Source organism: Amblyomma maculatum, chromosome 2, assembly GCF_055883805.1.
Source record: "Amblyomma maculatum isolate TAMU_Amacu chromosome 2, ASM5588380v1, whole genome shotgun sequence".
NCBI classification, from domain to species: domain Eukaryota; kingdom Metazoa; phylum Arthropoda; class Arachnida; order Ixodida; family Ixodidae; genus Amblyomma; species Amblyomma maculatum.
The window spans coordinates 13,458,328-13,479,871 of NC_139345.1; the positions used below are offsets into that span (position 1 = coordinate 13,458,328).

The 21,544-nt window shown below is 43.4% G+C and overlaps 2 protein-coding genes across 3 annotated transcripts in view; one reads left to right on the forward strand and one right to left on the reverse strand.

The window, feature by feature from the left end:
• LOC146197970 (maspardin-like) overlaps positions 1-14,578 on the forward strand; it is a 36,269-nt gene extending 21,691 nt beyond the window's left edge. Inside the window, exons 5-8 of one of the 2 annotated variants that reach the window (XM_084593261.1) lie at positions 544-652; positions 2,065-2,172; positions 7,093-7,233; positions 14,338-14,578. In XM_084593261.1, the coding sequence (XP_084449387.1) occupies positions 544-652; positions 2,065-2,172; positions 7,093-7,233; positions 14,338-14,424 (445 nt within the window). In that variant the 3' untranslated portion in view covers positions 14,425-14,578. Of the gene's footprint in view, positions 1-543; positions 653-2,064; positions 2,207-7,092; positions 7,234-14,337 lie in introns of those variants that run through there. The other variant, XM_084593262.1, reaches the window with a different exon arrangement.
• Positions 14,579-19,797: 5,219 nt separating this feature from the next.
• mRpL34 (mitochondrial ribosomal protein L34) lies at positions 19,798-21,415 on the reverse strand. Its single transcript, XM_084593270.1, has 2 exons — positions 21,180-21,415; positions 19,798-20,156 (listed from the first exon to the last, which is right to left on the reverse strand). The coding sequence occupies exons 1-2, from the start codon at positions 21,230-21,232 to the stop codon at positions 19,937-19,939; spliced, it is 273 nt and encodes a 90-aa protein (XP_084449396.1). The 5' UTR covers positions 21,233-21,415; the 3' UTR covers positions 19,798-19,936.
• Positions 21,416-21,544: the final 129 nt, after the last annotated feature.

Below are 21,544 nucleotides of genomic sequence, written 5' to 3' on the forward strand. Positions count from 1 at the left end.
TTGTGAGCTTTGATTCCTAGCCTGTAGTCAAAACATCACATAGGGAAAGCTTGTCCGCAGATTTCTGTACTGCCATGAACTCGGCGGCTAAGAAAAATAACTGAACTTGTGGGAATATTAATCCCAGCAGAGAAAGTGCTTCTCTGCTGTGCTGACTTAACGCTTGGGGTCCTTGATTGCTGATGCTAAAGACACAGGCTCAGTCCCAGCTGTGGCAGCTGCTTTTCTGTGGGGGAAAAAGCAAGATTCCTATGTGCTGTGAGATGTCAGTGCACATTGAAGAATCCCGGGTGGTCGAAATTTTCCTCTAATATGGCGTCCCTCGTAGCCTGAGCCGCTTTGGGAAGTGAAACCATGTAAACAGTCAGCCTAGTGGCAGTAGCAAAGTACCTGTGGCCTAGCAGGTCTGCTAGTAGATAAATTTAAGGGTACTTTTTTCTGATGGTAGAAAGTGATGATGTGTTGTTACAGCTTGCGCACACTGCCTGTACTCATCTATGACTACTGTTTTCTTGGGTCTAATACTAAGTCGTTCTGTCACAGGTTCTGGCTGTTTCCAGCAGTGGTGCTCAAAAGAATGGTGATGGGCAGCTACAGCCTCCACCTTGTCGACAATGATATAGCTGACTCCATAGATTTCATGGTTGAAAAAGTAAGGGCACTTTCTTTTTTTAGCTGCTAAGTACTGTTTGTGCTATGTGTACCGCATCATATTTGGAATTTGTTGTTGTTTACATCACTTAGGCAGTGAAGGTTTCCACTTTTACTTGCAGAACAGTGTAATCTTGACAGCAGGGAAGCCAGCAAGCACTGTCAGCAGATGTCATACTAAAAAGATAAAAATCACAATGGGCAGTCACATTCAGTGGACGTAACATAATATATCCTGTTTACACAGCTGCTATTGTGACAGCTAATGATTCTGGGAGCATTGCATCCTATGAATAATCTCATGTTTATTGAATTGAAACAGATGTGATAACTTGCCTTGTATGCACAGAGTTAAATATAATAAAGCATGGGCTGTAATAAAGTTCCAGCATGGCAACAGCTGTGCACTCAAATTAGGTTTTTGCTTGCTTCTTTCAAACAGAAAAATGTTTGTCTAATTGGCTTTTATCTGTCATGTATAAGGGCGTGCAAATATTGAAATCTTCAATTGCGAATATATCTGAAAAAAATACTTCCGAACAGCAAATATCGAAAAAAAAAAAATGTATCAAACGCACACAAAAAAGGGGGAATAAAATATAGTAAAGATTGGTCTTCTTGTTTATTTCAGAATTCACATGTATTTGCGAACAAATTTCTAGGATTACACAAAAGTGCATACTCGGCTGAAAAATCTAGTATCAATTTTTACAGAATTCTGTAAACTGGGTTTCTGTACTAGGAAGACCTGTATGAAACTGAGTGGAGCTGTCATATCACTACTGAAAGCAGAATGTCCATCAAATGCCCCTTACAAAACTGGCAAAAAACATTGAATCATAGTAATTTTATCTTATGAACACCTGCGTGATGATTGTCTTTATTTGAGATGAAACCAAAGTGAAATCAGGTGCTTTGCAAACACAGTTGGGAAGGCCCGCTTCTCAAAAGGAGAGGTACCCCCCTTCATAAAATAGCCATGTCGTGTTTTGTGAATGCTCCATGCTTCATTGCACAGCCCATGCGGTCTAGCATTGCAGTGAAGCATGCAGTGTGGTAAAACTACGGTTAATTCGAATATTTCCAGTGTATTCAAGAATTTTCGAACAGTCAAATTCCGAATATCAATTTCTTGAATACATACAACTCTCCCTCTTTTTTTTTTTTGTCTTTGCCTTATCCTTCATTTCCTTGCTCGTAGGGTGGTTCAGGTGTTCAATATGAACAAGATTGTCATTGCACCTTTCCTTTCCTCGTAATCAAGTATACCATTAGATTGGCTGAGTTTGTGTGATATATGGCACTTAGATTGACTGCAAAATATTTACTGTATCTCACATCCAATCACCCCACCCTTAGTTTGACTCACTTTGCCAATTTCAACCTTCTCTTTTTTTATTATTTTTTTTTCAGCTGGAAAGTTTGTCGCAGTCCGAGCTGGCCGCACGTTTGACACTGAATTGCATCAACTCGTATGTGGAGCCTCAGTACTTGGATGGAATTCCCATCACAATTATTGATGTAATATTTCTCAAAAATTTCCTTCCATTTCGGGGTATGTCTTGTGTTATCTATATAACCTATGAGATTGCAGTATTCACTGCTTGCTTTTTTAATGCATTTTAGGAGCTCCACCACGAAGAAAAGCGGATGTTTTTAGATGAGCGACAGTTGGAAAACTGCGCGGTGCGGAGTGAGCTAAAACGATCGGCTATATGACGTCAACTAATCTCAAAACAACCGCAGCGCCCCTCCACCCCAGCTATGGTGGTTGATTAAGATGGAAATTTTAAATGCTACTTACCCTATTCTTTCAGCAACACAACGGAAAATAAAACCATGTTTGTGTTTTTAAACAAATTAAGTTTGTTTTAAGCCACTACGTTTGCAGACGTATCTCAAGCAGGCAGGCAGCAGCGTTAGAGCCGTGTCTGCAATCTCCTTGCTTCAGACGCATCAGTAGACGCGGTGGCTTTCATATGGTTGCAAAAGTGTGTTTAAAAACGCAAACACAGTTTTATTTTCCGTTGCGTTGCTGAAAGAAAATGGTAAGTTGCATTTAAAATTTCCGCCTTAATCATCCACCACAGCAGCAGTGGAGGAGCTCTGCGGTCCTTTTGAGAGTAGCTAACGTCATATTATAGGCGATCTTTTGGGCCCACTCCACAGTGCTCCGTGCCAGCGCAGTTTTCCAAATGTCTTTATCTAAGAAAATTGAGAAAAGCTGATGTTTGAAATAGTGCATAGAAGAACCACCTGGTGGCAGGTGGCAAAGTGAAGAAAGGGAAATCTCCTCTCCACTTTTAGGGGAGAGAGGCTGGAAGGGGGCTCCCACAAAAGGTACCCCCCTCCCACTTAAAAAAAGGGGGGGGGGGGGGCGACTTTGCAAAACTGATAATGACAAAGAATGACTTAGCAAAAATGAATTTATAACTAAATCCTGGCCCCGTGGCTCAATAGGTAGATAGGCAATCAGTTACTTATCGCGAGGATGCAGGTTTGATCTCGGCCATGACTGCTTTGTTACAATAGAGACAAAACGCAAGGCGTGTTAAAAAGAAAGTAAGAATTTATTGAGAGAAGCAGTTAAACATTGAACAATCGCTTGCACAGTTTCCATCAATAAAATAATAATATCCTATTCCCTCCTTGAGACTAAATGAGCATGAAATGGATTGCCCGAAGGGCGTGGCATGGCTAGGTTGGCTATAGGCATTGGAATTCACCCTTGCATATTATCCTTGTGCTTTTTTAGTGACCTTGGCCCACATGCTTCTGTTCTATGAGTTAAGCAGAGTGCATAGTTTGCTTTTGTGAGTTCAGGAGCTTCTGCGTCTCTTAACTTAACAGCATTCTCAACATTCTTAGCCCTTCCTGGGGATTTACATGTTGCTCTGTGCAGCGCCTTTCACTGCCTTTGTTTTTGTCTCCTGAAAAGCGTTTTTTCGATTTTTAGCTGCCTTAGCAAAGGTTTGAAGAGCAGAATGAATGAAAAAAAGTTTGAGAGGTTCAATGCTGGTTAACCGAATGTGGAGCGAAAGCTTTGGCTGCGGGCGACCGAGAGTTGCATCGAATACAACCAGCATTCCGTTGAATGTATCAAAGTTCACCGGCATTCTACGCAGAATCCACTTTCATGCCGTGAGCATGCGATGCTGGAAGACGCTTTCATGCTCCACTCGGTCAGCTCTCTGTGGCAGCACACACACATGCAGTGCATTCTCCTCTCAGCGCTGACGCGTGCATCTGCTGGGATGCTGCTACCCTCCTCCTCCTCCTCCTCCTGTGTAGTGAGTGCAGCCAGTGGCAGAACACGCAGCCCTCCTGTTGCGAAAACGTGTCTTGGCGCATGCGCACTGCTGCTCTTTTCAGGCATCGCAAAATGCGTGAAGGGTAACGTAGTGTAGCTTTTGCTACAGAAGGATGAAGATTTTGAATAAGAGTGAGAGGCACCGGTTAGAACACACAGCTTGAAAGGCTGCGAAGATTCTAGAGCAGTCTAATGTATCGGGAGACGAAGATTCTTTGTTTGCAGCACCAATAGTACTTAAAATCCTATTCTGGACTGTAGTATGATAGTTTCACAGTGACAATTGTTATACAGAGCCCTTCGCATTATATCTGGTCACAGAACCATGCTAATGTCATGGATCATCACATAAACAATACTATCTGCATTACCACCGTCAGTTACCCATTATGATTGCTGGTTGGCTTAAATTGCCACAAATTACCTAGGCCTTAATATGTTACTGTGCCCTAGCCTATACCAAAAACTAGCAGCAGGACAGTGACAGATTCCGCCGAGTTTAGTGCGTTACTTAGCTGATTGTAAACATTGGAAAAAATTTTTTCGGTATACTGCTTTGGAAGTAAATTTTCACGATGTTTTGTATAAGCTTATGTCCTGCTACAACTTAGCCGCGGTTTCTAAATGGGTTCGCTTTAGTTTGCTGAGAATTTAAGCAAAAAGCATTTCATGCGCAAACACGCTTGATTCAAGGAAACATCAGGAATTATGGAAGCGTTTCGTAATTGTAGTGTGGAAAATGTAAAACAAAGCCAGCCTCGAACGCTTAGACCTAGCGGAACTGGCTAAAAAAGAGCTAAAAAGAAGGAAAAAACGAAGCGTAAAAAAAAATAATGAACTGGATACGAAAAGCCTGTAAAGCCTGTAAGTGATGACTGGCTTGAAAATGACAAAGGCATGCAGTGACGCAATAGATTTAGGCAAATGTCATTTGAAAGGGTTCAGCTATCTATCTATGTTGATTCATTTCTTGATGGAAACCCTGAAGAGGAGAATGCAAGTGGCGGCAGAGCGTGGAAGAAAATGGTATGGTAGAGAAAAAAAAAATGAACACGCTTAGGGGAGAAAAAAAGGAGCGAAAGAAAAAAACACACACAAAAAAAAAATTCAGCAAGATAAATTCGTGAAATACAAGACAAGAAAATGCGCAATTAAAAGCACTATGTGCCCGGTAATAATTCTCTCTACAAATGCTATCGTGGACAGTGAGCCGTTTTGCAAATACAGACCGCAGTGCAGGTCAAATGAAGATTATGCAATAATCAACGGCTTCAAGGTCTTGCACTTCCATATAACATAAACAAAATTGAAAATGTGATCGCGAAAGAAAGAAACCTCCATGTAATGTCACAATGAGAGCAGGATGGAAGGCATTTCTGAGTGTTTGTTTAGAATTCAACGTTACGTATTCAGCAAGCAGTTATTAAAGACAGCAACTTCGGGGCCATGCCATCACCAACAACTGATATAGTTAAGGCACTGATATGGTGATGATTTTTGCTGGTCCGAGTGACTTTGCTATAGATGTGTTCTCTTGTATCTGACATAAAAGTATGAAAGTACTAAAGCTAAATGCCTGATATTCTGTGTGTTAGCCTCTATGCTTTCAGCATTGCCACATTTCATTACTTTCGGCTGTCTTCATTCAGCCAGGCAGAAATTTATCCATGCCAGGCAAAAAGAGCAGTGTGGGTTCGGGTTCAAGGACAGCTGAAAAGGTATTGGAATGTGAAAGGCTTAAATGGGACCAACATACTATGAAGATTGCAGGTGAAGAATGCAAGGTCTTTTTTGTCCTAGCATGTGAAATGGTGGCATAGTCTTCAAATAAAGTGGTGTTAACATTTAGATTTCTACACAGTTCACAGCACTGTGCAGGGTCCCCAATGATGTAATTGTTAGCGACGCTCCATTTCCAATGAAGAAACTGTTCCGTGAGAGAAAGAAGCCAATGCTATCTAGTGTATTGTTTTGCAGCATCACATGATGAATGGCAGCATGTAGGCAGAGGCAGCAGATCTGGTAAATCCAACAGCGGTAACATGACTCCTTCAAAACACTGAGGAGTAATTTGAGTTTTGTCATGGTTAATTTCATGAATACGTCATTTTAATTGCTAGTGCAAAACTACTTGACAGGCTTTCCCTACAAACTTCGTACAATCAAACTTCTGAATCTCGTCCTATTGTCCAAATCTATTTCAGTTTCCCTGAGCAGGTTTTTAATATCCACGTAAGTGTAGAAAGTGGACCTAGAGGACATGCATGTAATGAGAAGAATGAATAACTGATGGTTCATTATGATAGCAAAGTAGCTTTCAGGGGATGGAAACAGTGGTGTGGGACAGGACAATGTGAGATTGGATGATAAAATGAGGAAATTTGCAGGCACAGAGTGATCATAGCTGGCACAAGACAGGCTAATTGTAGATAAATGGGAAAGACCTACATTCTTTATTCAATGAATACCCCGCATAGCCCGAGGGCGCTACAGCAGGGGGGTTACAGAGTGGAAAAAAACACATCTTCATTTATGGAGCACACTTGATGACTTGAAAGCCGATTCCATTCACTGATGGATCGAACAAAAAAGGAACTGGCATACATGTTAGTTCTGGCACTGTATTCCAAAATTTTAAAACAATGATCTGTACGAGCAGAAACATAATGTGGCCTATGTAAGTATATTTCCTTTCGAATGCCTGTTTTGTTGTGGTAAATTTGGTACAACAGTTTAAGTCTTAATTTCCTTCTTCGAGAGGAGAGGGTTTCCCATCCTAATTCATTTTTCATGACGGTGCAGCTATCAGTTCTCGAGTACCGACAAAGGACAAACCTTGCTGCTCTATTTTGAATGTTTTCAGTTTTATTGCTGAGTGTTATTTGCCAAGGGTCCCATACGGCACAAGCGTATTCGAGCAGTGGTCGAACGTAGGTTAAGTAGGCTATTGATTTCAAACAAGGCGGCACGTGTTTCAGATTTCGCTGTATAAAGTTTAAGGTCCTGGCGGCTTTTGCAACTACGGTATCCACATGTGTATTCCATGAACAGTTGGAAGTGGCCAGGCTGCGAGACAATAGTGATGATACCTAATGAATCTCAGCCATTGCGTTTTTTGTCTGCATGCACAGGTCTTTGACTCAAGCGCGTTGAAGCAAGAAGTCAAGGAGGAACTATACAAGCTCTATCCACATGCCAAAAGGGCCCACCTAAAACGGGGAGGCAACTTTCCATTTTTGAGTCGCAGCGATGAGTTCACCATGCACCTTCAGGTGAGTGCATTCTACACCTCAGTAGCGGTTGGACACAAGTTTGGTATTGGTAGAAGTGGCGTTTACACATGGATGCAGATCTGTTATGCACAGGGTTTCTCTTCCTCTGACTGCATTAGAAATTCGCAGTGGTTCTGTGCATTTTAAGAGTCCATCAGCTGTTGTCACCTTGGTTGCGTGTGTCTGTCTACGCATGCATGTGTGTGCACTTGCACTTTTGTGGCTCCTGTTAGATCGGGTTGGCTGGTGTGGCATTACTAAAGACCAACTGCTGCTTTTCTTCAACAAGAGAAGAGGTCTCATCGTCACATATCTTGGTGGGAATTGCGGAGGTCCTCATGGCGTAGGCTCCGTTCTCGGAGCTAAACGCCACGCCGCTAGCTCGGGCCATATTCATGGGTGGGAAGAACAACACACCAAGGCATACATGGCCAACAGGCCAAGCTCCTTGTTGGGAGTTCCCAATTTTCTTCCCCGGTCGTAGCAGCATTCACGCGTTCCAATGTTGCGGCATCAGTCCGCTGGCCTGCCACTCGGTCACAGGCTGTACCGACGCCCCACAGGTCGTAAATCAGGGCAGCAGGCTCCGTCCCTTCATGCACCAGGCTTCTTGCAGAGCTTTGCATAGAAGAACAACACAGGCCTGCGTATCTACACAGGGCCGAGGTTTTTTTGCATGAGACATTTCGCAGTGTCCAGCTTGGTGGTCGGCAATGTTGGCATTTGGCAAACTCACCGATATCAGATAAATCCCGCTATAGTAAAAACTCTTTATAGTAAAGTGAGACTGAAGTCCCAGATCATCTTTCATAGGCAACTGTAAATTTCCCCCCTTTTATAGTAAAAACAATTTTGGTAAACATCGGTTATAGTAAAGTGCGCCTGGCCGCGGCGGTGACTCCCACGTTATGACATCGCCGCCCGCGCACTACTCAGAATCGTGAGGCAAAGATTTTTTGTATTTGAAAACAGAAAAAACACAGTGTGTTCTCTTAGGTGGCTTTACCACCAGACTTATCAGCACTCAGGAGAAGCCTGCTTTACGGAGGCCTCGAAGCCGTGAGGGAAAGCATGCAGCGCGTAAGAAGAAAAAAAAAAGTAAAGCTGTCTACAAGCATACAAAGGAGGCGGCGTGGACTGTAGTAAAGTGCCGAAAAGAATAGGGAAGGGGAAGAAACGGGCAAACATTCACAGCACTGTGCAGCACGAAGCATGAGGTAGTGGAGGAAAGAAGTGGAGGCGCCACTTGTGTGGTCTTGCAGCAGTTGATTGCCACAGGCATTTATCATTACCTTTTAAAAGACAGAAGCAGCAAAAAGTGGTACAGTGTTCATGCAAGGCCTTGGTTTTCACATGAAATCAAACTTGGTTGTATTCGTAGCCACATTGTCCTCATGCTTAAGAGGTACTTCCACAAGATGTAAAAAATTTTTATAACTGAAAAAAATTGCACTAAGAGGTGATAAGGTGAAAGGTATTTCAGAGCGTTTTTTTCTATTATTATTAAGCAGCAATACATGTTCAGTAAGTGCCGACTTAACTACCAGACAGCATCACAGGACCATGTCATCACCAACAACTGATATAGCAAAGACCCTGATATAGTAAAGATTTTTGGTGGTCCCAGTGACTTTACTATAAAGTGACTCTACTGTATTGTGTCTCGAGTCATGAAGATCTCCTCGCATTAGAACCACTTTCACGCGAGCTTGAGTGTCTGCCGTTTCTCCGTCGTCAGCTCGAGCTGCATAGGCAGCCGGCACCGCCGACGCTGCTGTGTGCATGATCTCATGCTCGGAGCACTCCCCCTTGTTTCAGCAATCTGGCTGGCTGGGGGCATTGTAGTGATGCCCACGGAGTAGCTGTGTGCATGATCCCACATGCACAACATTTAACAATCTTTCAGCAATATCACTGGCTGTGGGTGCAACAGAGCCGCTTTTTGGGTGATCTCAAGTGTTTGGCATTTTTCTATTATCACAGCAAGTTAGCTGGCTTCAGGTGTTGCAGCGATTCCCGTAGAGACCTCTCTGGAATCTGCTAGCCTCCGCGCCGTTCAGTCCATGCTTTTTCCTTTTCCACAGCCACTTTCTCTGGAAAGTACTGTTGGCATGGGTCTGCCTATCTGACCTTGGTCGTTCAGCTTGCAGCCGTGAAAGCATCTCAGCAGCCTCTTACTGCCCAACCCATCTGGGCGCACGATCCGTCACGATCGCATGGTCACATCACTGAATGCGTAGTTGCGCTTGAGGACCATGTCTTCATCCTGAAAGTCAATGTCTGTGTGCACTCAGTCATAGCTAGCCATCTCACTTGTAGCGTGTGTACTGTGGCTGCTGTTTGCATTCCCATTGGCACTTGCCATACTCTCGCACAATTGCCATGCTTGTCTTCAACACCTGCCATGAGCTTTGTGGCACCCTGGAGCAGCTTTATACCCAATCTCAGCGCTTGCTCCTTTGCTCTGAATAATGGCTTTACAGCCCTCAACTGAGGCGTCAATGTCTAGCCTAATGTTTTGTATCAAAGCTTTATCAAAGACCGGCAGGAAGTCTCCAACTCACTCATAGCATTACCAGCCAAACTAGATTTAATCAACGCCAACCAAACTACAAGTGGCTTCACAGTGCAATTTGGCCTGAATTGTTCAGAGGTTCTGTCTCTTCATTAAGACTTGCAACATTCTTATGACAAAAAGTGACCCTTGTCTCTCAAATTTTAACCTATAACAGGAACTTAACTGCTGAACACATCCTTGAGGGGGCATCCCTACTGTTACGAGATGCACGTGCTGTGGAGGCTTCCGCAACAGGGTGCTCCCCAGTGTGAGGAGCTTCTGCAAATTTGGTGCACAGCTGCTTGTATTGATATTGCATCTGCGATCACATATTCACACTCCCTTTTCGAACGGCATCTGACTGCTTGTGAACTGAACTTCTGAATGCGAGTGACCTCGCTCATCTCCACTGTCCTTCCACCAGGGCAAAACAATGGGATTCCGGTGCTTCTGTCATGGAGCCTCCTACAAGGCTTCATAGAATTTTAAGTTCCATTTTTATTTTTTATTTTTGTGGGCCTAGAGAAATGTTGAAGTTCCCTTCAGGTAATTGGAGCAGGTCTTTTAAAATCTAAATTAGCGGAGCTTTACTAGCCATCATGTTATTTTTAGTTACCAGCTACAAATAAATTCATTAATTAAATTTTGATACTCATTTTCATTATGCATACTACAGGTTGCATACTGGTTTCCAGTTCAATCAAGTATACCATGTAGCATCTTTGTGCACATCATGCTTGTTTTTTTTTTTTTTTCTTATATGATGACAAAGGAGTCTCATATCCATGCAAAGTCGCTCCAGTCAACTTGGCTCTCGACTCTTCTGATCCGCTCAACTTTGAACCTGGGCTCAGTGCACTTTGGCGGCGTTCTCACCCGCATTTTCCGCCATACAGACTGTGCACGTTGTTTTGAGCCAGCTGGCAAACGGACTTGACACATCTGCGGTTCTGGGTGGAGACGGACAAATGGCAACTTTGTTAGCTGGGCCAGTTGGCCGTCTTTCCCGAGCGGGTGTAACGGGTAGTGTCAGCAACTGGCAGTAGCTTGACAAGTAGCTCAGGAATGACTGGTTCGGCAGACTGCACCTGCGGTGTCACTTGAGGCGTATCGGAGTGGCAGTGGGAAGCCTCTGCCATCTGGCTATGCTTCGCATACTAGCCTGGATCTCCCAGCGGACTGATCAGATGACGTACTGCTTGGAATTCCACCATTTTTCCTGAGCTAGCCTCCCCAACTGCACTGCCAATGGAGCCCCACGTTGGTGCGCCATTTTGTGGTGGTTCTAATGGTGCCCGGACTCTGCTCTGAGCTGAAAGCCGTGCCGCTAGCTCGGGCCACTGTCATGGTCGTGAAGAACAACACACTGAGGCACAGCCAGTGGGCCAAGTTGTTTATTGGGAGTTCTCACTTTTCTTCCTCAGATGGTCGTAGCAGTATCGACGTGCTCCAATGTTGCGGAATCGTCTCTCTTTTCCTCCGCTACCGAGGCTGTCCATCGAAGTGAGCGGGGAGAGCGAAGGAGGGCCACTTGGTACGCTGCGCCTGTCCCTTTCACTCCCGCCCTCTCCTCAGTATCTCCGAGGGAAGGAGTCCAGGAGGAGAACACCCCTTGAGAATGAGAGGAGGGTGTTCGCCACATCCTGCGGGCAAGGGAAATATTGAATCCCCAAAATATGTTCGACATTTCTATTGCCTGCACGGCATGGCGAACACCCTCCTCCTGGCCTCCTTTGCTTTGAAGCACTACGAGAGGGCAGGGGTGAGACTGACTGATGTAGCAGACCGGGCAACCGTCCTTCGCCGTCCCCGCTCAACTCGACAGATAACCTCGGCAGCGGAGGAAGAGACACGGCACCGCGACGTCAGAGCGCGCAGATGCTACTATGGCCGAGAATGGAAATGAGGAATTCACGATAAGCAGCTTTGCCCACTGGCTATGTATACCTCAATGTGTCGTTCTTCCCTGCTTCCCTGCCACGGGTGCGGCGTGGCTTTCGGCTCTGAGGCCAGAGCCCGGACACCATTAGAATGACCACAAATCTAAGCATAAAAGATCAAAACACTCTTCTAGCTATGAAAAAGAAAGGACTGTATCAAGACTTTCAATATTCTAAGCGCTGTCAAGCAAAGCAAAAATAAATTAATGTTATGTAGCTGCTTTACTTTCACTCACAGCTGTTCAACTCTTGCACTTTGTCAAACAATTCCCAATGCTGTAAACACTTAGTGTTATGTTGTGTATATTGAAGCTTGGTGCATGTAAAAAGTTCTTTCTAGGTGCAGGGCCAAATACTAGTACTAGTTTAGATAACCGCATGCAGTGAAGTGTCACTGTCAATGAATATGCGTACTCAAAGCAGCACATGCTGATACATGCACAGTAAATTGATCAAGTAGTTGATGCTTAGCTGCATTGGCGTAGAGGTAGAACATCCGCCTCACGTGAAAGAGAACTGTGGTTGGAATCCCAGTGTCCCACCATTCCTCACTGGTTTATAAAAAAAAATATATCTGTGTGGTGATGGAATTGCACAAACAGGTTCGATGTGCAACCTATCTGGTGAACACATCGGAAACGCACTCCTTTGATATAGAGATATTAAAGCTAATCAATAAGCATAAAGTGGCCGACATAAGGAAGTATAACATGGGGAAATTGAGCATGCTCTGAAGAATGAGGGTAGCCTTAAAGCCGTGAAGAGAAAATTGGGCATAGGCAAAAATCGGTTTTATGCACTAAGGGACAAGGCGGGCAATGTCATCACGAATGTGGGCAAGATTGTCAAAGTAGTTGAGAAGTTCTATATTGATCTGTATAGTAGCCAAAGTAGTCGGGACAATAATGAGATAGGCAGTAGTGAAAAGCAGTCAGACGTTCCGCCAGTGACGAAGGATGAGGTGAAAACTTTAGGAAGCATGAAAAGGGGGAAAGTAGCTGGGGAGGACCAGGTAACTACAGATTTGTTGAAGGACGAGGGGGGGATATTGTGCTAGAAAAACTGGCCACCCTGTATATGCATTGACTGGTGTCATTGACGGTATCAGAGTCATGGAAGAACACTAATATTATCTTAATTCATAAGAAATGGGTAGCTGAGGAGTTGAAAAATTACAGGCCAGTCGGCTGACCATCTGTTACTTATAAAGTGCTTACTATGGTAATCGCTAACAGGATCGGGATAATCTTAAGACTTCAGTCAGGCAAAAGATCAAGCAGGAAACGGCACTTTAATTCGGAAAGGGCACTTTAATTGGTCATATCCATACCATCAATCAGGTGATAGAAAAATTCTCGGAATATAACCAGCCTTTATACATAGCATTCATTGATCACAAAAAAAGCACTTGACTCTGTAGAAACCTTGGCAGTCATACAGGCATAGCGAAATCAGGGTGTAGACAAGCCGCATATAAAAGTACTGGAAGATATCTATAGTGACTGCACTGCAACTATAGTTCTGCATAAAGAAAGTAACGAAATTTCCATAAAGAAAGTTGTTTGGCAAGTAGACATGATCTCCCCAGTACTATTCACAGCTTGCTTAGAGGAAGTAAGAGACTTGGAATGGGAGCAGTTAGGGATAAGGGTAGATGGAGAATACCTCAGTAATCTGCGATTCGCTGATGACATTGCCTTGCAAAGTAACTCAGGGGACGAACTGCAAAGAATGATTAATGACCTAGACAAGAATAGCAGAAAGGTAGCTAGGCTTAAAAATCAATACGCAGAAGACTAAGGTAATGTTTAACAGCCTCGGGAAGGAACAGCAGTTCACAATAGGTAGCGAAGCACTGTAAGTGGTAAGCGAATATGTCTACTTAGGGCAGGTAGTAACCGCAGATCCAGACCATAAGAGGGAAAAGGGAAATTGCAGATCCAGACCATGAAAGGGAAATAACTAGGAGAATAAGACTAGGATGGAGCGCATTTGGCAAGTATTTGCAAGTTATGACTAGCAGCTTACCGGTATCGCTCAACAGGAAAGTAAAACAGTTGCATCTTACCTGTACTCACCTATAGGGCTGAAACATGGAGGCTAACCAAGAGGGTACTACTTAAGTTGAGGACAACGCAGCGGACTATGGAAAAAAAAATGATAGGGGTAACATTAAGAGATAGGAAGCGCACAGAGTGGGTCAGAGAAATAACTCAAGTTACTGACATTCTAGTGGAAATCAAGAAGAAGAAATGGGCATCGCAGGGTGTGTAGTGCATAGAGAGGACAACCGGTGGTCGCTTAGGGTAACAAATTGTATTCCAAGGGAAGAGAAGCATAGCAGGGGGTGGCAGAAAGTTAGGTGGGCAGATGAGTTTAAGAAGTTTGCAGGGGTCAAGTGGATGCAGCTAGCACAGGACCGGGTTCAGTGGAGGAGTACGGAAGAGGTCTTTGCCCTGCAGTGAGTATAGTCTGGCATGGTGAACTTGTGTATGAGCTTGTGTCTGGCATGTGAAAGCAAATAATAGAATAGCATTTTAATGGTTGGCAACATATTCAAAAAGCTTTTGTAAAATGTTTTTCCTCCTGGAATTTTTTTTCTTCCAGATCCACCTGCGCCAGTTTGATGGAACGCGCTATGCCGCACGAGAAACTGAGCCAGTATCCAACAGCCAGTCTGCTCCTTCCTTATGAGGTCAACATATGCTTCATCAGCCCCAGTGCCTTGAATTCTTTTATCAGCCTCTGTACAAATATTACTTGAATATAGTTTGTTCTTAAGACAGTCATGAGACTGCATTATAAAAAATTTGGCTCAAAAAATATAACTTTGTCCTGCTTTTCTGCAGTTTGTCCGCATTGTTTGATTTAAATTACTCTTCTCACTGTGGAAGAGAGAAAATGGTTTCGAATATGCAGAATTGGACGAGAACTTGACACATTTCGCTTGCATGTGAGTACAAACTCGTATTGGGTTGCTTGGCGCCCACACTTCACAAAAGATTAATGCTGAGTGTGTACTGTGTAATGCATTTACAAGACAGCCATCACCTTAACTTTTGTGCCGAGTCTGATCAAAGAAACTCTGTGACAGCTGGCTGGCGCATGTCCTAGCTGTGGCAGCCGCAATTCAACAAAAACACATAAAATATGGGAGATGATCAATAAGCCCTTCGCTGCATCATCCTTCATAGCCTATGTCAAACTTTAGGATGTTTAAAATTGCATACACACTCACCCATGCAGTGCAGCCCATATAAAGGCCTCAAAGTTGCTGTATTATGTTGTAATGCAATTAAGTTGTACTGTGCAGAGTTCAAAATCTGCAGTGAGTAAGGAAATGCTGGTGCTGACCCCTAGGTGACTGTGCGCATATGCAGTGAACGAACAGAACCTTCCGATTCACATTCCATTCTGCAAACGTGTTGAGTAAAGGAAAGGCAGAAAGCTTTTATCGAAGATATGAGTGACATGTTGGCATATAGTGCGGGTACAGCACTTAACACCAGCAGTGGAAGCAAAAACATGCTGCAGCAAAAGACAGTGGTGAGCAGTCCAATTCTACAGCCTTGCAAGCACAGCCTCAAAAAAGCAACATTGGTGCTAGTTACAGTGCCTGTCTGGTAGCATTTCAGCGTTTGTACAAAGCGTACACCAGAAGATATGTCTTCACACACACAGTTTATTTGCTGGGAAATTCAGATTTGCCAACTGTCTCAACACTGTTGCTACTGTCTGACCTGGGTGTAGAGCTTCCCAAGACTGGCCAAAGAGGCATGCTTATCATGGACCATAGAAACACTGTCATGTGTGTCAACAGTGTGTTTTCATAAAGTAACAGTAACCAGACCACTCACTGTTGCTCACCTAGGATAGGTTATGAACCTACTCAGCCAAACAGAACTGAATAGGTAAATAATGTTCCACAAAAGTCTTTGCAGGCAAAATGATTGGAAAAGTTACCTAGCTTTTTTTGTTTAAATACCTTGTGATTTTGCATGTGATCATGCGAGGTGCAGAGTACATGACAGTTAAGTGTAAATTTCAGACATCTGAACCACTTCACTCCAGAAAGGTGCAGCCAGAGCTTCTACTTTTTACCATGCAATTTTGCAGTAATAGCTGCTGCAGGGGTACACTGAAGACAAATTGGCATGTATAGATAGGGTACAGCAATTTAATCACATAGAAGCCACTCTTACCAAAACTTTTCTTGAGCTAGAAAGCACAGATTAATAAATTGCTGGTGTTGCCATCAACAACCACTTTAGCAACTAAAATGTGTGCCTAGACACAGACTTTTGGGCACAAATCTCGGAAGGGCATCATGAGTTTGAATTGAATGGCAAGATTTTTGAACTCAACTATCTCAGCGAAACGAGTCTTTTGTTGCTAGACAAATGTCCACTGGGTTGAGCATCAGCAACGAGGATGTAAGGTGCTGCGCAAAAGTGGAGAGACCATGCAGTTTGACAAAATTGCATGCCAGCGTTTCCTGGCGACGCAGTGGCTGTTTTCAGGTTTGCATATGGTAACCCCCATGATATAACTTGCCCGCTTCCCGAGTAGTTTTATTAGACGCCCATATTTAAATAGCAGTCACAGCAGCTCATGCGGTCTCTCCACTTTTGCGCAGCACAGTACAAGAGATTTCCAGAAAATAATGTACATCGTTTTTCTTTTGTGTGTGTGTGTGTGTGTGTGTGTGTGTGTGTGTGTGTGTGTGTGTGTGTGTGTGTGTGTGTGTGTGTGTGTGTGTGTGTGTGTGTGTGTGTGTGTGTGTGTGTGTGTGTGTGTGTGTGTGTGTGTGTGTGTGTGTGTGTGTGTGTGTGTGTGTGTGTGTGTGTGTGTGTGTGTGTGTGTGTGTGTGTGTGTGTGTGTGTGTGTGTGTGTGTGTGTGTGTGTGTGTGTGTGTGTGTGTGTGTGTGTGTGTGTGTGTGTGTGTGTGTGTGTGTGTGTGTGTGTGTGTGTGTGTGTGTGTGTGTGTGTGTGTGTGTGTGTGTGTGTGTGTGTGTGTGTGTGTGTGTGTGTGTGTGTGTGTGTGTGTGTGTGTGTGTGTGTGTGTGTGTGTGTGTGTGTGTGTGTGTGTGTGTGTGTGTGTGTGTGTGTGTGTGTGTGTGTGTGTGTGTGTGTGTGTGTGTGTGAAGCAATAATCATTAAAAATTCACGAAAACTTATCCATTGGAACTATATTACTTTTCAGTGTAATCGCTATCAACATGTATGACATAGCACTACCAGTGAGCAAGAGCACCCTCAGGCTCTTGATGGCATTCCAGGGCCAGGTATAGCAGGCAATAACACCCAACCTTGCACCAGACTGAAAACAAAAAAAGCAATGGCCAGATTTGGCTGGAATGTACTGCACACTCCTATCATCCTTGCAGTCCTGACTTGTCTGATTTCCGTCTTTTTGTGCAACTTGAAAACAGAGTCATTTTCACCGTGAAGACAGCTGCACCAGAGGGGGAAAATGGTAAGAAGGCATGCGACTCTTGTTCAACTGCGTACAGGGACATAAAAGTTGGCGGTGCTTACATTGAAAAATAATCTTGGTTCGACAGAATACTTTGCTAGTTTCACGAATTTTGAACGAGGAGTGTTAAAAAAAAAAATGAAGGGGCATTACTTTTTTGCTAGGAAGTGCAAATATTGGAGTTTTTGAACACCAATATGGGGATGAAATGCCTTCGAAAAGTATCTAATCAGTAAAAATAAAATAAAAAATTAAAAATAGGAAACACTGTTTGTCTTAATTATTTTGGAATTCACATGGGTATTTGAAAATAAAATTAAATGAGAATTCTACAGACGTGTATACCCAACTGAAAAATAATCCTGTATTAATTTTACATACGATTCCACATACTGTTTTGCACAGGAAGAACCTGCATGAAAATGGGTTGACCGTAAGATGGAATTATAGACTGAATCTGAAAAAACTACCGAGAACCAATTTCATCACAGTAACTTTATCTCTTGAACACCTGCATGATGGTTGTCTGCATTTGAGAAGAAACCTAAGTGAGGAGGACGTTACTTACCAGTTTTGTCAAGTGTTTTGCTTTGCGCAAAGTCTGGAAAGCCCTCTTCACAGAAGGGCCGGTCAGGTACCTCTTACAAAACAGCCCCATCACATTTTGAGAATGCTTCACACTGCGTATTGCATTGCGCTGAAGTATGCAGTGTAGTGAAACAGCGGGGAATTTTTGATGTATTCAGTAATTTTCGAATATTCGAAAATTCCAAACATGAGTTTGCCAAACACGAGTTGAATTACAAACATGTTCGATTTGTATTCAAAATCTGGAAAGTTTGCACACCCCTACTTTTTGTGCACTCCTTGTTGAAGTAGTAGTGGTAGTAGTCTGTGGTTTAATCAGAAATTTGTAACCACAGCAACCACCCAGGCGGTTACCATGAAAGGAGAAGGGGGATGATAGCTGTAATGTCACTCAGAATATAGGAGGAACGTGGGGCAGCAATGCACATGGTCTGAACCCAGCGACACAAGTAACAGTGCACTTCTCCCTCATTACTGCGTCCGCTGATGATACGACTTTCCAAAACACACGCACAGACACCTCAGCTGTTTTTCAGAATCGAGCATTAGTCCAACAATTAAGTATGTCTGCTGCAACTTAGAGGTGCTACTTGGGGAGTGTGTATCAAAAATAAAATGGAATCAATATATCTACACATACGCATTTCATACCAAAATTCTTTATATCTTGACATGCTGCTAAATGAAAGTACCTCACCAGTTGTTCTTAGCCTCGTTTCGGCATTTTATGAAGTAAATGGTGAAAGAGAAAGGCTCAGCCTGGCATTTACACAGTTCAGAAAGAATTTCCTGAAAGAGAGCAATGATGTTTGGTACCAAAGCCTTTTCATAGCTTCTCATTAGCTATTGGCTGACTGGGAGCAATAATTGTTACTTGAAAATTAGAAGCATTTAGAAGCTTGATGACAGTTTCGTGTAAAGGTCTTGATAATCATCGAGTGGCACTAACCTTGCTTTTGTGGTGAACTGTGGGTTATTCATAAGTGGCTGCATTATTTCTCTGCTGAGATGATGGGCCAAGTTGTGTCTAGCCCTTCAATATTGGTACGCTTCCTCTTGGGAAAGCACCTGTTTATTACATCTTTTCTGCCGCTGCTAAGGTGAGAAAGAAATGGTCTGCCAACCGCCAACAGCACATATGCAAATGCAATGCTGAAGTTCTCAATTCACTGATGACGGCAGAGTTAAGAGGGAGAGTCACAAATGCCAGCTGGTTCTTCACGTCCCCTCTCTTGCTCAGTCTGGCTGCAATTACCTCCATAAATGGGCTCTGTCCACTTAACGCCTTCACCATGAATCTCCTAGCTTTGAAGCCAAGAGTTGAGGCAGCATGCAGTGACTGTTTGGGCGTTGGAATTGTGTGTACTTCAAAGAAATTCAGAGTACAGAAATTCAAAATACTCATCCATCTTCTAAGGTAGGAGTGACAAACGCACGGTACTTATAGGTTATTGTATAAGATAAAACTTTCGATTTGCCTGACATTTCGAGCTTGGAATGTAGAGGCCAGAGTAATTGTTGGCCGCAGAGACTAAAACATGGAGGCTTTTTAAAAGACAAGGCAGCAAGCTATCTGAGCCATGTCTCAATGAAAGCATTTATCAGGGTAATCACTTTTCAGAAAGCTAGTCAAGAGCTTTTCTTGAGCATGACTATATTAATAGCTCTGCCACTACTAAGCATAATGAGTGGACTATTATCTGAGCAGATGTTTGTAACCTGAACATTTAGCAGAGACCTGCCTGGTCACCAAATGAATTAGAAAAGAATTGTGTGCCTTGTGAAAACAACTTCTATGCCAACTTGATAAATAATACAAGTATAAAGTTTCTGACACAAACTGCAAGCAAAAACCATGGCCCGTCCGTATACCTTTGTATAATGCATATATAAAAGATGGGACTGATGAGGTGGCAATATTCAGGCATTAGAAATTGGTAGTGGTTATCCAGCACCGTCTTGGTGAATGAGCTTGTCTTTTTATCCATAGAGTGAAGCACTGATACTTTGCTAACCTCGTTCTTTATTTACAAACTGAGGAATTCAGCTACAGCTGTGCGAACAAACGACATTGGATTACAATGAGGGTTTTTTAATGGTGCTTTTCTAGGTGTCGAGTCAAATCTTTGATGACAAGTGCAGTCAGTGAGACAAAACATGTCTCCCTTTCAGCATGCGACGGAACAGAATCCTTCTCCCACTTTTGGTCGACATGCGGGTCTTAAAACCGAACTTGGTGATCCTCTTGTGCTCACTGGGACGAGGAAAAAAACGCCGCATAAGTCCTCTGACTTGCTGCGACTCCGGTGACACAATCAACTGCTGCAGCAACTGACCGGACTGTGCAGAGAGCCCTGTACACCTGCACAAGAAAAGATGGTTTGAAAGTTTAAAAATGGACAGTACAGAAAGTCACTGCGTATTTATTGGTGGCATCAAGGTAATATAACTCAGTTTAAGTCTGAATATTGAACATGATCGCTAGGCACTTGCAGGCTCGACGCCACGTTCTTAATTTTGCGATCCTCACTGCCGGCGTATTGAAGAAAAAAGAATTTTAGTGCCCCCCCTCCCGCTCTCACCCACCCACCCATAAGAACAGCTAAGAACAGCTAATAGATAAAGAATTGCAGTTCTTATCGGGAGCTGGATGATCTGTGTTTTCCTGTATGTTTTGTGGTGGCGATGACTGTTTCTAACTAGGTTGCTGTTGTATCCCTTGATGCTACTGTATATTTACCGACGTGTCTGAAATAAACCTTCAGTTGTAAGTCAGCGCTGCGTGTGTCTCGTCCTCCCCTTTTTGTCCGAGTGTAGCTTGCGCTGTTCCCCCTTGCGATGAACCAGCTAGCCGGCAACGTTTTGTTGGTTTCAATCAATCGATCGAAAACGTCGTGCAGTGTTGAGATCGGAATAAAGGACGGGATGGGAGAGCCTGCAACGTCACTGCATCGTGGGCACAGCTACGAGTTGGGCAGATGTAGAAAAGGGACGGCATTTTAAGGCTCGCAAACGCCACAAACGAAACGGCGTAATGCAGACACGGACAAAGGTCACAACACAAGCGCCAACTGTCTTATTCACAATTAACTAACATTTCCTTTACCAGTAGTGGCCAACGACGAAAAAATGAAACAGATTTAATCTCCACAATTGTACCTGTGATCATCTTCGAGCTGACAACTGAGTGGTTTTTCACCGGACAAGCACGGTGCAACCACGAGGCAACGAATCATGCGCGTTCAAGGTAAGCTGTTTGAGAAGAGACACAAAAAAAAAATTTCGCTCGAGCCAAAATTCGCCAAAACTTTTAGCAAAAAATGTTCTAAATCGTCGGAAGCAGTTGGTCAACAGCAGAAACGGCACAACTGAAAGGTCTGCTCACAACGTATTGAAGCAGCGGCCTGCAGCTCCAATTAGAGTTGTCAAGGCTGACATGATGGCAGCACTTTTGATGCAGACACTACAAATCAAGTACCAGAATCAAGGATAAAATTTCCGTAAATGAACTTGGGCACAATTATTGTGCCTAGAAAAACGGAGCACGACCTACGAACAAGGATTTACGCGCACGGGCGCTGCCATTGTCGTGATGTCGACATCGTTGCAAGGAGATGCAGTTGATTCAGTGACCTTATGAAGCCAAAAATTGACTATTTATTCCACAACCAACACAAAATTGTTACCTTATTTGTAAAAATAAAACAAAATTTTGGCTGCAATTTTTTATATTTGATTAAAATAAATAAA

Coding starts and splice junctions, on each gene's coding strand:
- mRpL34 (XM_084593270.1), bottom strand. CDS start 21,232: ATGTCAGCCTTGACAACTCTAATTGGAGCTGCAGGCCGCTGCTTCAAT. Junction 20,157..21,179: donor GGCCGCTGCTTCAATACGTT/GTGAGCAGACCT, acceptor TTTCTTGTGCAG/GTGTACAGGGCTCTCTGCAC.